This window comes from Cavia porcellus, unplaced genomic scaffold (assembly GCF_034190915.1).
Source record: "Cavia porcellus strain 051 isolate PalLab524CR breed Dunkin Hartley unplaced genomic scaffold, mCavPor4.1 scaffold_2, whole genome shotgun sequence".
NCBI lineage: Eukaryota > Metazoa > Chordata > Mammalia > Rodentia > Caviidae > Cavia > Cavia porcellus.
In genome coordinates this window covers 45349393-45364061 of record NW_026947485.1, presented here as the reverse complement: position 1 = coordinate 45364061, position 14669 = coordinate 45349393, and the positions used below count along the sequence as shown (strand labels likewise).

The following is a 14669-nucleotide window of genomic DNA, read 5'->3' as shown; positions in this document are numbered from 1 at the left end:
CAGAATTAAAACAAGTAGAAAGAGAGCAAGAATATGATGTAATAACATTACTGGAAGTTATTTTTGAAGGAACAACCCTTGCAGAAAAACCCAAATTCATTATATATATATACAAATCTCAAGAGTTATCAATAAAATGTTCAGTTGTTTGTGCTGACTTTTCTAAAAATTAGAACTTCTCTTGCATTTGCTTTTTAAATGACAATTTCTCAAGTATCAAGAAATGTGATAGTTCTAAAAATTCTCAGTTGAAAATTATTTTTAATTTTATTCAAAAGGTTAATAAATAATACATTACCTTTGAAACTAGCAGCGAAATGATTTCTTTTACAGTGTTGTCAATCAAATCATCTATTTTTGAATGGTACTGTTGCTAGACATTAAAGGACAAAGATGAATTAGTGGATACGGACACAAAGCTTTTGGCATAAGTCATAATGTTCTAAAGCTGCTAGTTATGACATATCAGATTTACTTAAAATGACCATTTTGAACATTAAAAGAACAAAACCTTGAAAATGATCTACCCAATCAACACATTTTACATTGTGATTTGAAAATTTTCCCATGTGCACTGTTGAGTTAAGCAGCTAATGGGGTTATTATTTCGATGAATTGAATTCTTATTCTTATTCAGGTTCAGGAATGTGAAGGATACTTTTTGTCTTCTCCTCTGTAATTAAGGTGGCCATGTATTTTCTAAAGGGTTGGTTTAGCTGGAGAAGCAAAAAAGGCTTGAGAAAGATTTAATTAATACAGCATTTCATGTCTGACAACTCTCATTCATAAGTTATTTTAAATGTGCTTTAGAAATAAAATCAGCTCCCAATTGTTCTCACTAAAAGGACCTTTTTGTTATCCTAGGAAGCAGCAGTTTATACAATTCTTACAATATGCTCAAGCAAGGGCAAAATTAAAATTTCGTCAACAAAGGTGAATAGATGGTAACAAATTAATAGGCCAAAAAAGGTAAAATAAAACGGCACTCACTCCCCATAGTTTTATTACATGAAAGACGCCTTTAAATAAATACAAAAAACATGTATTTAAAGTAAACCTGAAAGACTTTTTTTTTGGCTTTCATTAGAGAATACTAGAGGGTTTCATTCTTAAATTAACAGGAGTTGGGCTTCCACGGCATGCGAAGGCACATCCATTTAAACAGTAATTCTTCCTTTAGAAGCATTTATCTGACAGCAGATTGTTGCCAATAGCCACTTCACAGAAATGTGACTTGTAAAGACTAACCCTATCTTGATGGTTCAAGGCTTCTTGGAGCAGCTAACATAATGCATAGAGTAAAAGTACTCAGGTCAGTATAAACATTAGACCAACTTAACAGCTGCTGGTTGAATGGTTTCCTTAGATGTAAGTTTTTGAAAGCTATTTTTTTTTTTTTCTTCTGAAAACATGTCTCAAAGTTTCCACACAAAACAAAACATCAACTCAGGCTGGCTTTGGAATATTTGGAATGATTCCCATCCCCTTATGGGACCTGAAAATTTTAAATGGCCATCTGTGTAAATAATAAAGGAAGGAAGCATAATTTTTAAACTTTCGAATCATTTTATTTCCCTGAATGTGAGTGTGTATGTGTAATGATAGTGGCCTAAAACAAATTACATGGATGTAAACATAGAACTTGCTCAGCATATATCCCATTCAGGGAAGCTTATGATTCTCAAATATGTGGTTCCTCCGAGGACAAACGGAACAGAAACCCAGGGGATATTAATACTGACATCTTTGCTTTTGGAGTAGCTTACAGACAAGGAGAAGGGAAAGCTGCAATGAAAACCAAAGTAGAAGCAAAAGAGCTTGAGTAAGCTGGCACTTCGGATCCAGGCTACATCAGTCACTTTCTGAGTCAGGCACGCACCATGACATGGGCACAGTTTAGACCAACTGAATAATTCCGGGGCCTAGATTGATTGGCAGGGTAGGCCCCCCAGAGGCACTTATAAAGGGCCCCCAGCTTCCTAAGAAAGCAGGCACTGACTCCAGCAGTGGCTGGAGGGCTTATGTAAATTAATAAGTCTCCTCAGATCTGGCCCAAGATCTGGGTCCATGTAGCAAGGGGAAATGAAATATCAGCCCCGGCTCCCCAGTAGGGTGGAACAGGAAAAGACACAGGAGACTCAAGCTTCTCATTTTACTCTAATAGGAAAAGTAACCCAAAACATAACCCAGACCTCCAAAGGGATAAATACATTTTAACCTCAAAGCTTAGCTTCATGTTATATATTTCATTTTTAACACAAAAGTCTAAAATATCACTAGAAATCTATTAGATACAAAGTAATAGACCTTCCCATGTTAAATGTTTTTAGGTTGAATTAATTTTAGCAATTCTTAGAAACAAAAGGCACTGATGAGGTCATTTAAGCTCATTTTATTGAAAAATGGGAAAAAATCAATGAACTTTAGCATCAAGAAATCCCCTTGAAAGGCACACCTTTTGATTGTTATTTTCTTTTATATCTCATCCAGCCATAAACAGAGAGGGAGAGAGAGAGGAAGGAGGAAGGAGGAGATGGAAAGAGGAGAGAAAAATGAGAATGAATAAAAACAAATTTAAAGTTAAAAAGGGGAAAACAGAGAAATATACATTGTAAATGTATAACCAGATGGGTAAACCCAAATAGGCTAAGGTTTGTTAGGTTTTATAATCTAGGGTCTTCTACTATAAATTTACTTGATGAGATCTGACTATGTCAGTTGTTAGAGGCAGTCTAGGAGAATGGGTCTAGAGATGGGCTGAGAATACCTATTTATATATATTTATCTATTTATATTTTTTGCATGATGCATTTATTTAAACAATATATATTATATTATATTATATTATATACAATACTGTGCAAAGACAATAATCAATGTAATTAAAACAGCTAGAACACTGCTCATTATGAGATCTGGATAGCTTTCAACGAAAAAATACAAACATTCCCAAAAGAGATAACAAATAAATACAAACAAAATTTATCTGCAAAGATATTTACATTGCCTAAGCTGAAACTGACATGTTTTCCTCCGCTCAAAGTGCATTGTTGATACAAATTTTGAAAGTTTTTGTCCTCAACTATAAAAGTATGTAAGATTCTTATTGAATATTTCAACTATATACCAAGGTTTTCGTAGATTCTAGCTCACTCTTCAGCTAATTCTCCATATACTTGTCCTTACATTGTTTATGCCCTGGTTCTGCAGCAAATGGCTGTGAACTTACATTAAGATGACCATACAGGAACCTTTGTTGCATGAAGTCCAGGCCTCCCTATACTAGTGATTACCATAGTTTTATCTCTTATTATGTATGATGGCTTCCCATCATTATGTCTAGATGTTCCCCTAAAGATTCATGTGGTCACAGTGCTTTTTTCTTTGGAGGTGGTGGACTCTAGAGTGCATGACTGATTCAGAGGGAAATGCTGGGACCATGGGAGCTGGGATTAAGGATGGACTGCTGGATCAGTGTGCTGACTGGAATGGCATTGAACAATCCGGCACTGAATAATATTAGGGATAGGAAGAAGCTCATCTTTATTTCATTCCCTCTTGTTCCTTTTGCTGTCTTCTGCTTCCAGGAACTGTTGCCCCCTCTGCCATGTGCCACATTGCCTTGGAGCCAATTGATTATGTATTGAAACTTCTACAAACTCTGAGCTAAGTACACCTTTTCTCCTTTAAATTTGAGTGTTAGGTATTTTATTTCAGCAATGAGAAAAGTAACTAAGACATCACATAAAAACATAAGAATGAAAACTTAGTGCCAGTGTAACCAAGATTTCTTAAAGATTGTGGTCCTTCTCTTGGTATATCTTTTTTAAAGGCACTGGGTTTTAATTCTGGAAACGTAAGCATTTTTCTTTGAGAATAAATCCTGCAGCAGTGGGGTCCACTGGTTACTTGAGTTGCCCATTAATATGTTCTTATCCTCATCTTCAATCACTGGACACACTGGATGAACTGGCTCCAAGGGCAGATAAATGCCTCCAGCTAATGCAGTCACCTGCTTCTCTGCAGCAGTGAATAAGGATACTACACACTATGCTGGTTTTGTGATCTCAATATCCTGAGGAATGGGTCTGCGGTTGCTGACTCATTGCACAGAGCTGTCACATAAGCAGATCATTCGCTTACTAATCACTCCATGCAGGACCCTGGCAGAGTATGTTTGCATCATCATTTGGCATGTAAGAAAACAGAATTGTAATTTAGAAAACAGAAAATGCAGGGTGGTAGGAAGTAGGAAAGGGTTTTATCTCAACAATGACAACAGATTTACCTCAGAGAGGTAATTTCCTTATAACAGAAACATTTTTTTTCTAGGTTTAACTGAGTAGTATGTATTTTCACACAGTTCTGAATTGTCTATTTAGTTTTTTCAAGAACTTTATGTTCTATAAAATTGTGTCTACTTATTCAACTGTACTTGTAATATACGTACCAATATTCAACAGTTCTAAATATATGTGTAGGTATGTTACTAGTGAAAAAGCAAAGTACACAGTCTTTTTTTGTACTGAAATTCTTATTTACCACTTTTCAGAGTTGCTAATGGGTTTTACACCTGGACATTTTGAACTATGTTAATTGTGTGAAAGTTGTGAGGAACTAATTGTCTCTGGTGAGTAGATACAGGTGCAGACATAATGAACAGTATCAGATTATTCCTCAAAAACCCTCCAACTCTTAATGTAAAGAATCATTTGAATATTGGACAGTGTTTGACATTTGTGTGTGCCTGCTTTTCTTTTCAAGTACTAGAATGAGTTGTTTCTTACAGAGGAGGATTTTTAAAGCAGTTATTAGTCAGTCTGTTCATTTACTCTACAAATATTTACTAAGTTCTTATTATGTGTCAGGTACTGCAAATGTGTGCTAAAATAACAATAAATGGACAAACCAAGAATTAATGGGAATAGGCAAGATGATGTTATAATAATCTAGATGTGAAAAGAATGGGCTTATGAAGAAATTTAATATTCTCAGGCAGACAATCAAAGGCTTACATCCGAGTACTGAAAACCATGAAGAGGTGATTAGGAGTCACTGGCACTCAAACCAGCTGCCTGCTCATCCAGATAATTAGAGATAATAAATCATGTTGTAAGTGATCAGAGAATAATTACTGAACATTCTGTAACATTTATGTCAATTAAAGTGTGTGTATGTGTGTGTGTAAAGCTATGTGCTATGGTATTAGAAATACATAACCTCCTGAATTTCTTAGAGTATGAAATATGAGTACATACACATATATTATGGCCCAGCAGTTAATTGTCTATATCTAGGATAAGTAGGTATGAAAGTCACAAAGAGTAGGTCTTCTTATCTACTTTTTCCCTTAGCTAAGTTCTTATGTTGGGGTGAGAATTATTTGCTTTGTAAGTGTAGTTCTGTGTTCAACTGTCACATGTTAAGCTATAGGGTTTGTAAGAGTTAACTTGCTTTCAGAACACAGAAAAGATCCTAACAACATCCGAAGAATGTAATCTAGCCAATCCTTTACACAGAAAGGGTTTGAACTCATGTATTTCAGAGGCATTGGGTATTTTTTCTGGAAGACTTTGAATGTGTAAGGGTAAAAGTGTCGTGACAAAGGCCTGTTTTTCCTTGACTCCGATGACGTTTACATGCCACAGTATTGGAGAACTTGTACCTCACTAAAATCTACAGATCATTCTATATAAAGTAATTTTGGCTGTGGCTTCCTGATGCGAATACTTAGGGGTCATCCTGAAATGTTACATCATGTAAATTTCCAAACTTTATATTTTTCTGGTATAGCAAAACTCTATAGATATAAATGTTTAAAAATGTTAACAGTAACTTTGCTCCTAATTTTATTTAGATTTGCTTTCAAAAAACAGAATTCATTTGGTTTTAAACAATACTATCTTGTAGAAAAATTTTTTGTTGGTGGGAATATAAAGTAATACAACCACTATAGAAATCAGTATAAAATTTTTCCAGGAACTAAAATTAGAGGTTACATTTAACCCAGATATCTTCCCCAAAGAGCTAACTACATTGTATTACTACATTGTATAACTACATTGTAATACTTTCACACCAGTGTCTATAAAAGCACAATTCATAACAGCTAAATACTGGAAGCAAACTATATGCCCTTCAGCAAATGAATAAATAAAGAAAATATGGTATCTATACATAATGAAATATTGCTCAGCTATAAAGAAGGGTAAATGAGATATCTGTAGGAAAATGGAAGCACCTAGGAAACATAATGTTACATGAAATAAATCAGACACACAGGCTTACATGATATATGGTTTCTCTCATTTGAGTAAGGCAAAGTATGAATACAGGGCAAAAAAAAAAAAAGCATGACAGAAGGAAACAGGAAGATAGATCTTTTGCAAATGGGAAAGGGTCCAGGGGATGATATATAAGAGGGGACGACTGGAATGTAAAAAAATGTAACATGTGTCAGGTACTTGACAAATATCCATAATGAATGTGAGCATTACATCTCATAAATATGAACTAAAAACAAGAAGAACAAAAATAGGAGCTGTGGATTTAGAGACAGACAAAGGGAGGTGGGTTGGGAGGGCAAGAGAATGAAAAAGAATTAAGACGTGTTATGTACATGTACCTACTGGCTAGGATGGATGGAAACTTCATGTACAGCAAACATGTGTCAATGAAAAAAATCTCATCTTTAAAAACTAAATGAAGTTTACAGATTTTCCAGGCCAACAATGAAGAAACATTATCCTTGATATTATTTAAGACATTGAGTATTTTTATGTATCTCAGTTTGTCTTTGGGCTAATCTGTCTGCTTTATATACTTGCACACACATACATATATAATCTAAAAGTCTAAAATGGAATAAATGATGCCATTTTAACTTGAAAAGATGAAAATAAAAACACATTGATAAAAATAATAATTCAAATGAAAAATGTGCTTTAAAAAAACACTTACCCATTGACTACCCAACTGGATCATGCCACAGGGGAAATGATGATGAAGAGAACATAGGGAAGAATAAAGAAATTATGGAAAAATAAAATGTAACTACAATGGAAAAAAAAAACCCACAACAAAATGTCAACTTAAACAGATAATCTAAAATCAACTTCCATCAAATTACCACTCATCAAAAATAAATCATAGGATAAGTTGAAATTGTATTTCTGAATGTATAAACCAACAGAAATAATGGAATATTGATTGATAAGAACTAGGGTTAATTTTAAAGCACATTTCTACTTGATCTTTAAAAAATGAAAACTTTTGTGTAAAGTATTTCATGTAATATATTTTGTGGCTTACTATTATGAATGCAAACTATGGATATTCTAAATTTGTATAAACAAAGCAAGTAGCTTTTTAGTTCTCTAATTTGCTTATAAAAAGCAATGTTTATGAAAATATGCAACACCTAAAAGGTGTATCTGAAATCCAATGGCCACTTGGAAAATTTTAGCCAGTATTTACATGATGAAAGAGACACTTACATGAGCCAAGGTTTCTCCCCTACCAGGGCTCTCATTGCTGCATGTTCACAGGGTACACACCCCACTCACCTCTTGTCCTCCGTCCAGGGCACAGAGTTTAGTGCTTTGTTTTTTGGCATCAACTAAGACATTAAACATTGTGCACACAGAAGCAGGAATGCGCAAGTCAGTTGTTTTGCTTGCCTTTTGCAGCTTGAGTTCAAATGCAGTTCTTGTTCTAGTTATTAAAACATGAATTTAGAGTAAGAAATTCTGACATATGCCCCACTTATTTTGTAAAAAGAAAACGACACTACAAACTGCTAATTTAAAACATGCAAATAAGGAGTGAGCAGGGTGGCACAGCTTGGGATGAGAGTTCTTCTTTACAGGTGTATCAAATGAAAGGTCAGAATGTGATATTTTATTTAAGAACAAACATTTCAAAAAATTTTTTTTAGTATTTTGGGAATGAGCTTTACATTGTCATTCAGAAAATATCACTATTTAAATGAAGTTTTTTGTTGTATCTTATACATTATAATTCCTGGAAAAACCTCACAGTTTCACTGAGCTGCCTGAATTTATTCCCAAATAGGGAAAAAACCCCAAAAAACAAATAAAAAAACACCCTATGTCCTTCTCAGTATTAAAGCAGAATAAGGGCTTATCTAATTATAAAATTAAGTCTGAAAACCTGTGAAATACAATGATCTGTACATAACAGACAATGTGTATTTCTTTCAGGTCACTTACATTTTTAAATATTTGAGATTATAGTAGGTTTTTAAAAGATACTGCATAATAAGCAATTTGATACTGGTTTTGCTAAAGTTTTGAAGACTATCCACAGATTTGAATTATATATGTTTTTTTTTTTTTTGCATAACATGAAACAATCTAATTCATAGCCCTGCTCGGGGCGGGGGGCACTGAAGACAGAATTTTTCTTAGTTTAAAGAGTTTAGGAATCCAGTGTTTGACTGTTATTCTAATATGGTACCCCCCCCCATTTGTGCTTGAACATATCACAAACAAGGCAATGGAAAAAGGAATGCTTGATCAGTTAGGATAAAATATTGGTTTTGTAGAAGATATTAAGAAAATTAAAGCACATTTGGAAGAATCCAAATCTTCATAATTTATTTCTAGTTAAATTCTCAAGAATGCAGATAGTTGCAACTCATATAATGTGGGTAAAGAATACGTGAAAATATTGAATAATCCCAGAGCAAGTAAGTGCTGATATTTTGAGTTTGCCATACTCATACTATTTCACAGAACACAGACAGAGTACGTAATGCATAAAGAACTCAACAAACCTTTTCAATATGTCTCATAAGATATAATTTTGGGAAATTTAAAGTGCAATATTCCCAAGGAGATAGTAAACAAAACAGAAATGATTAATATGATATGCATGCTACTGATCAGGATTTCAGGATTGGGATATCTGAAAAAAATAGTATCAGGTCATTTTATAAATTACATAAGTTGCCAGAATTTAGGTCAAAGAACCTAATTCCATTATATTTAGGAACAGCAGCACATGTGGAATCATTTTCTGTAACAATTATAAGACAGGTATTTGGGTGCAGGTATATTAAGGAACAACTTGAAAACTTATGTCTACCTTTTGACACAGGCTTCTATCATATCACTGGCCATGAGTTTAAGTCTTTGTTCTAAGTGATGGGCAAATTCTTGTTCTGGCCAATGAAGATCAAAGACAAACATTTGCAGTGCATCAAGTTTCCAGAAAAGATCTTCTGATGTTGCTGAGCCATTGCTAGAAGAGAAAGGAAAAATGAAGAAAATAGTGAACTTCCACTGTTAGCTATGTGGATCACCAATACATTTTTTAAAAATTTGTGTATCTATTTCCATCAGTGAAAAGAATACCACATAAAGTCTCTAATGAGCCAACATTTCCTTTGTTCAATATTCTAATTCCTTTTCACTTCTTTATTTTTATTTTTGATATACTGGAGCTCTAACCATGGTCTCTCCATACTAAACACATAAACCACTGAGCTACATGTTCAGCACTCTTTCCACTTCTTTGAAAGACATGGCAAGGAGGAAAATAAGGAATAAATAGAACAGAAACATTTCATGAAATGGGGTAAAATGGATAAGGATACTAATGAAAATTAAGGAATAAAGACAACTTTTAAATGTTCTTAACCAATCTCTAAGACAGAAGAAAATACAGAAATATTCCCCCTTTGAAAATCCAAAAAGAACATTTCATACAAGAAAATTCATATGCAATGATGAATTCAGCAACTAGTAGCTTTGCTCTTTTATTCATGCGTATGTCTCTGTCTTTGTGTTGACTTCTGTTTCTCTGCAGGTGTGTAGCAAACAAAGCCCTTACAAATCTGTCTCAGTCTCAGGTAAATGTGAAATAGGTGCTGGAAATAAAATGACAGGACAGGTAGGGAAACACTCCTCCCTTTGTAAAAAAATTCTGAACTGCTTTGTGCCTTCTGTAGCTCACAATTAAAATCCAACCTAATACAAGCTATGCTCTCATGAAAAATGACATTTAAGGTACTGTGACGTTGGGGCAAAATCATGCATTTCAAGTCTTTATGCCTAACTGAAGAGTCAGGATTTGCAGTGCATTTATTACTATGGTAAAATTAAGGGCAGTATTTTCACATGATATATGGAGGTAATTTGTAGAAGAGTTCATATAATATTTGGGCAAATGACAGTGCTACTACTTTCCATAATGCAAGTAAATAGTCTGATAGTTAAGCAGGTTTTGAAAGTAAAATATTACTACATTAAAACATTGAGACTTAACTGTAGAAGACAACAAAGTAAAGGCAAAACAATACAAAGCAAAAACCTGCTGTCTAATTTGTCCTCAGATTTCTAACCACTGCTACCCATGTACTAAACTAAAATGTATATTTTTACTTTACAAAATACAAAGAAATAAAACAAACATTTATTACAAAGGCATAGAGAAAAATTTTTATAAAAATGAAATTATTTAAATAACTTTCCTGTTTATCTTAATATACTTTAATTAGCCAGTTTTAGGAAAATCCTTCATTGTTCTGGCTAATTAAAAGCTTTGGGTCTGCCCTCCACCCTGGCCTCAGCATCCCCGCTCCATCACTAAACTATGCTGCTTTCTCCTTTCCATTCAGACAGATTCCTTGTTGTGTCCTGGTCTACCCAAAAGGTCCGCAGGGTCAAGTTCTCAAGGGGCCAATCACAGCCAAACAGTGAATATTACTCATCGAACTTTACTCAATTTGTTTCCTCACTTTAATATGTTCTGAATACACCATAAAAAAAAAAAAAACAAAAAAAAAAAAAACCTGGCAAAACCATTCTCAAACTACTGCAAAAAACGTGTGAAAGAAAACATCATCCTTACCTTTCCTTTGCCATATGTAAATAAAAGTAAGAGAAAAGAATGGCTAGGCAAAACTTCCTGTAGGTCCGTAGTACAGAAAGCAGTTACACAGTGTGATAGAATAGAGGGCTTTTGTTTGAATTGGATATAACTGGCAAAGAAGCAAATTTGCGCCTCATAATGTTTTATTTTGAAAAAATACAACTTTAAAAATATTCTTCAACAACACAATGAAAACAAAAATCATCATCAAAACAAAATTTATTGAATAGCAAAGGAACAATTCTATTAAAATTGACTTTCTAAAAATACATAACAATGAAATCTTTACAGGGAACATGGACAGTATTTTTTTCTATTCGATGCTATGGTAGAATTCTAGACAATAAAAGTGCTTAACTGGCAATGTAATTAAGATAACAAGTGTTTGTTATAATTAAACAGATACATGAAAAATGTAAATAGGCTTTCTCTGGAGTTGGCATACGTAACCTGCAATTTACTCAGGGCTTTTTCATTTAAATTATTTCTAATCAGTAACCAATTCCTAAAGGTATTATTAACAGATTAAAGAATTCTTGTGTGAATAATAGACTATAAGATCATTTCCTAAATATGCCAGTGTGAAATTTAACTTACTGGCATTTCTAGAGCTAAAATGTTAGAAAGGAAGGTTTCACATACTGAATGTGCAGAAATACTCTTCCTTCTTTTTTTCTCTCTCTTCCTCTTTTCCTCTCTCCCTCCCTTCCTTCATTTCTTTCCTTTTTTTTTTTTTTTTTTTTTTTTTTTTTTTTTTTTTGGACTAGTTGTCACTATGAGCCATGAATTAGTAGGTCATTCAAACCCGTGGTCATTTTATATATTTGTTTTTCTGATGCTTGGGGTTTGAACTCAGGTCTGGCATTTACTAGATTTGCTTTACAACTGAGCTGTATCTCAAGTCTGGTTACTTTTATATAATTCCTTTTATATAATCAAGTGTTGTGCCTTTAATTCTTATGCAAAATGGAAATGTTTCTTGCCTTTTAATATTTTATAGTAAAAGAGAAAAAGTAAATTTTAGTTACATCTTTAACACTAGGAATATTTTTAGCCACCATGACAGAGAGCCTAATATTGATCTTTAGTGAGAGAAGATAATGGAGATCAACCATGTAAAATACATACATTTTGCAATTTATTTAGAAGGATGAAAGAATAATCACTACATTTATAAAACTATAATTTGTCATGATGTCTGTTTTAAAATTCATATTTTTAAAAGTGGTCTTCAATAATGTTTCAACGTTCACATAAACATCAAGTTGATGAAATAACAATAAGTCAAAATTAAATTTTAAGCATGCTGCTTACAATAGTGTCCTTGATTAAAATAAATTGTTAAATAGATAAAGAATGAGGGAGATGAGTTAAATTATATGACAGTGTAATGAAATACACTAAAGCACAGATGAAGACAGTTTCATTACACTTTGTTGGTAATTTCTGTGCATATTCATATACCACTCTGCATACCATAATGTCTCAGAGAATTTGCCTATAAGAAAACAATTCACAAGTAACATAATATCCTAGTAGTTATTACATGTATAATGAGGATGTTTAATTTGGAGAAATATGGCCATACTTCTTGGCATGTTACTATTTCCATTCTTGGTCATTTGCTTCTTGTTTCCCTGACTATATGTATACTAAACTAGGATAGATATGACAATTGGTGGTGGGATAAGGACAAATATAGTGTGTTTTTAGGCATTCTGGAGATGAAATAAATTGAATAGGAGTTAAAAATTTGTAGGCAAGCAAGGAAAACTGGGTTTTAATTTTACCTCTGTCATTGCTGTGGGGTATTGGGCAAGTTCTGTTTCTTAACTTGAGGTTTCCTTAAGTGTACAATGGAGATAATGACATTAACTCCCAGAGTTGTTATAAGAATTAAATGAGATAAAGAACATCAAATTCTCAATAAATGGAAGATATTTTTCTTCTAATATGTATTCTTTCTAGCTGACTCCACTTGAGATCTTGGGCAAGGATGTGACTGTTTGCATTTTTACATCTGTAAACTAGGATTATTACTTGTTTATTTGATTGCTGCAAGGCTCATATTTAAAAAACTTTATTATAAATAATGATGACAGTTATAATGATGATGATATAGAGTAGTAATAATTATCATTTATTGGGAGTTTTGAATATGCCAACATGACTAGTAGGAGTCATTTATTGAAAGCATGGATGTGATAGGTACTTTTATACAGGTTTTTTTAATCCTCACAAAAATATCTTTAAATTCAGTGTCAACTATTTCAGAGTTGAGGAAAGTAAGGATAAGGAAGATGAATAATTTAAATTAAGAATGAAATTCAGGCCTTATCAATTTTGCGTCCCATAAATTTTCACTTTAGTGATTCTGAGTTACTGAATCTGCAATAAAGTAACCATGTATACCAGTTGAGATTTGAAAGGAACAAAACAAGAACTCCCTGGAGTTGGGAAATAAAGGACAATGTTTTTCTTGCTAGATATAATCCTGTTTCTTTAATATAGAGACTAAGATAAAAATGGAAAAACATTTTATTCTCAAAATTGTTCTTATAATTGTTTTTGACACGCAAAGGTAAGTTATGTGGGCGGTAAGAAAGCTGAACCTAAGCATCTTTCAAATGTGTTTACCACACTATTTATATAAGGAGAACTCTGATCATATCACTCAAAGCAGACACCTTGGGTCACAAAATGAACTTTGTACCACAGATTACTTATGCATTAGACAAACCAGAATGCTTTTTCTTTTTTCATTCTGTATCATTTATCATCAATATGCTAAGCTCAACAGCTTAAAAAACTCATACACATAAAGCCAAAAACATAGTACTCCTCAACCAATGATGATAAATGCCATGCAATCTAAACACATCTACACAGAACACAGCCCAGGCCATGCACTAGCTAATACACCACCAGGAAATAAGTGAGGAATACACACGTGGACTCATATAAAGAAGCCATCCATGAAGAAGTAGAAAAGCTAGGAATCTGTGGAAGATTAAGAGGCAGACTTGGAACTTTTGGAAGAGCTACATTGGGAAGACTGTTGGCGATATTCCTGTAAAGAAACAAACAACGTGGGAAGGGACCACCATAAGCAATAACTACAGATGGCCATGTGTAAAGTCATAGGGTCAGGGTTGAAAAGTAGATACTCTGTGAACACTAGGTAAGATACCTACTTGACAGGCTGCCATGTCTCTTGCTCAAAACCTCTGTGAACTGACTGGGCGATGGAAGACTCCATGAGATCCACGTAGCGGACAACCAAGGGCACAAAGATCTCTTGCAAGTGTTTGTGAAATTTTCCATTACACAAAAGTGCTGAAATAGCCAAGCAGAAACAGTATTTGTCAGAGGAAAAATATCAGTCACTTGGAAAATATGGATGCAATAATATTTCCTGATCCTGATTGAAGAGAACAGATAAACAGTTCTGATATATAGAGATAAAGGAGGTTGTTCTCTATATTGAATTCATACCATGGAAATTGACCAAAAAGTGTAATAGCCTTTTATATGGCTGTCAAAACAAAAATAGACTACATCTCTATAAAATGTTCCTGGTAGGTGGTATGTTTGTCCTTTCTAAGAGGTTTAACATATAGGTACACAATCTCTTTTAAAATTTGGGGAAGCTGCCACTTTCCCTGAAGGTCCTGACACATTTAAATGCAGCAGTTAAAGAGAAAGTTAGATTCTCTGTGATAGATTGTATATCACAAAAGAGCTAAACCTGTGCAATTCTAAGAGGTAAGCTT

The 14669-nt window shown here is 33.6% G+C and overlaps 1 protein-coding gene across 8 annotated transcripts in view; it reads right to left on the bottom strand.

Moving 5' to 3' along the window:
• The window catches only part of Cadps2 (calcium dependent secretion activator 2), a 490335-nt gene that overhangs the window by 53919 nt on the left and 421747 nt on the right, over nt 1-14669 (bottom strand). For 2 of the 8 annotated variants that reach the window (XM_063241432.1, XM_063241439.1), the window contains 6 exons: nt 14091-14232; nt 13847-13966; nt 9109-9264; nt 7566-7713; nt 6961-6975; nt 299-373 (listed from right to left, as the gene is read on the bottom strand). In XM_063241432.1, the coding sequence (XP_063097502.1) occupies nt 299-373; nt 6961-6975; nt 7566-7713; nt 9109-9264; nt 13847-13966; nt 14091-14232 (656 nt within the window). The remainder of the gene's footprint in view (nt 1-298; nt 374-6960; nt 6976-7565; nt 7714-9108; nt 9265-13846; nt 13967-14090; nt 14233-14669) is intronic. The other 6 variants (XM_063241438.1, XM_063241487.1, XM_063241449.1 and 3 more) reach the window with 3 other exon arrangements.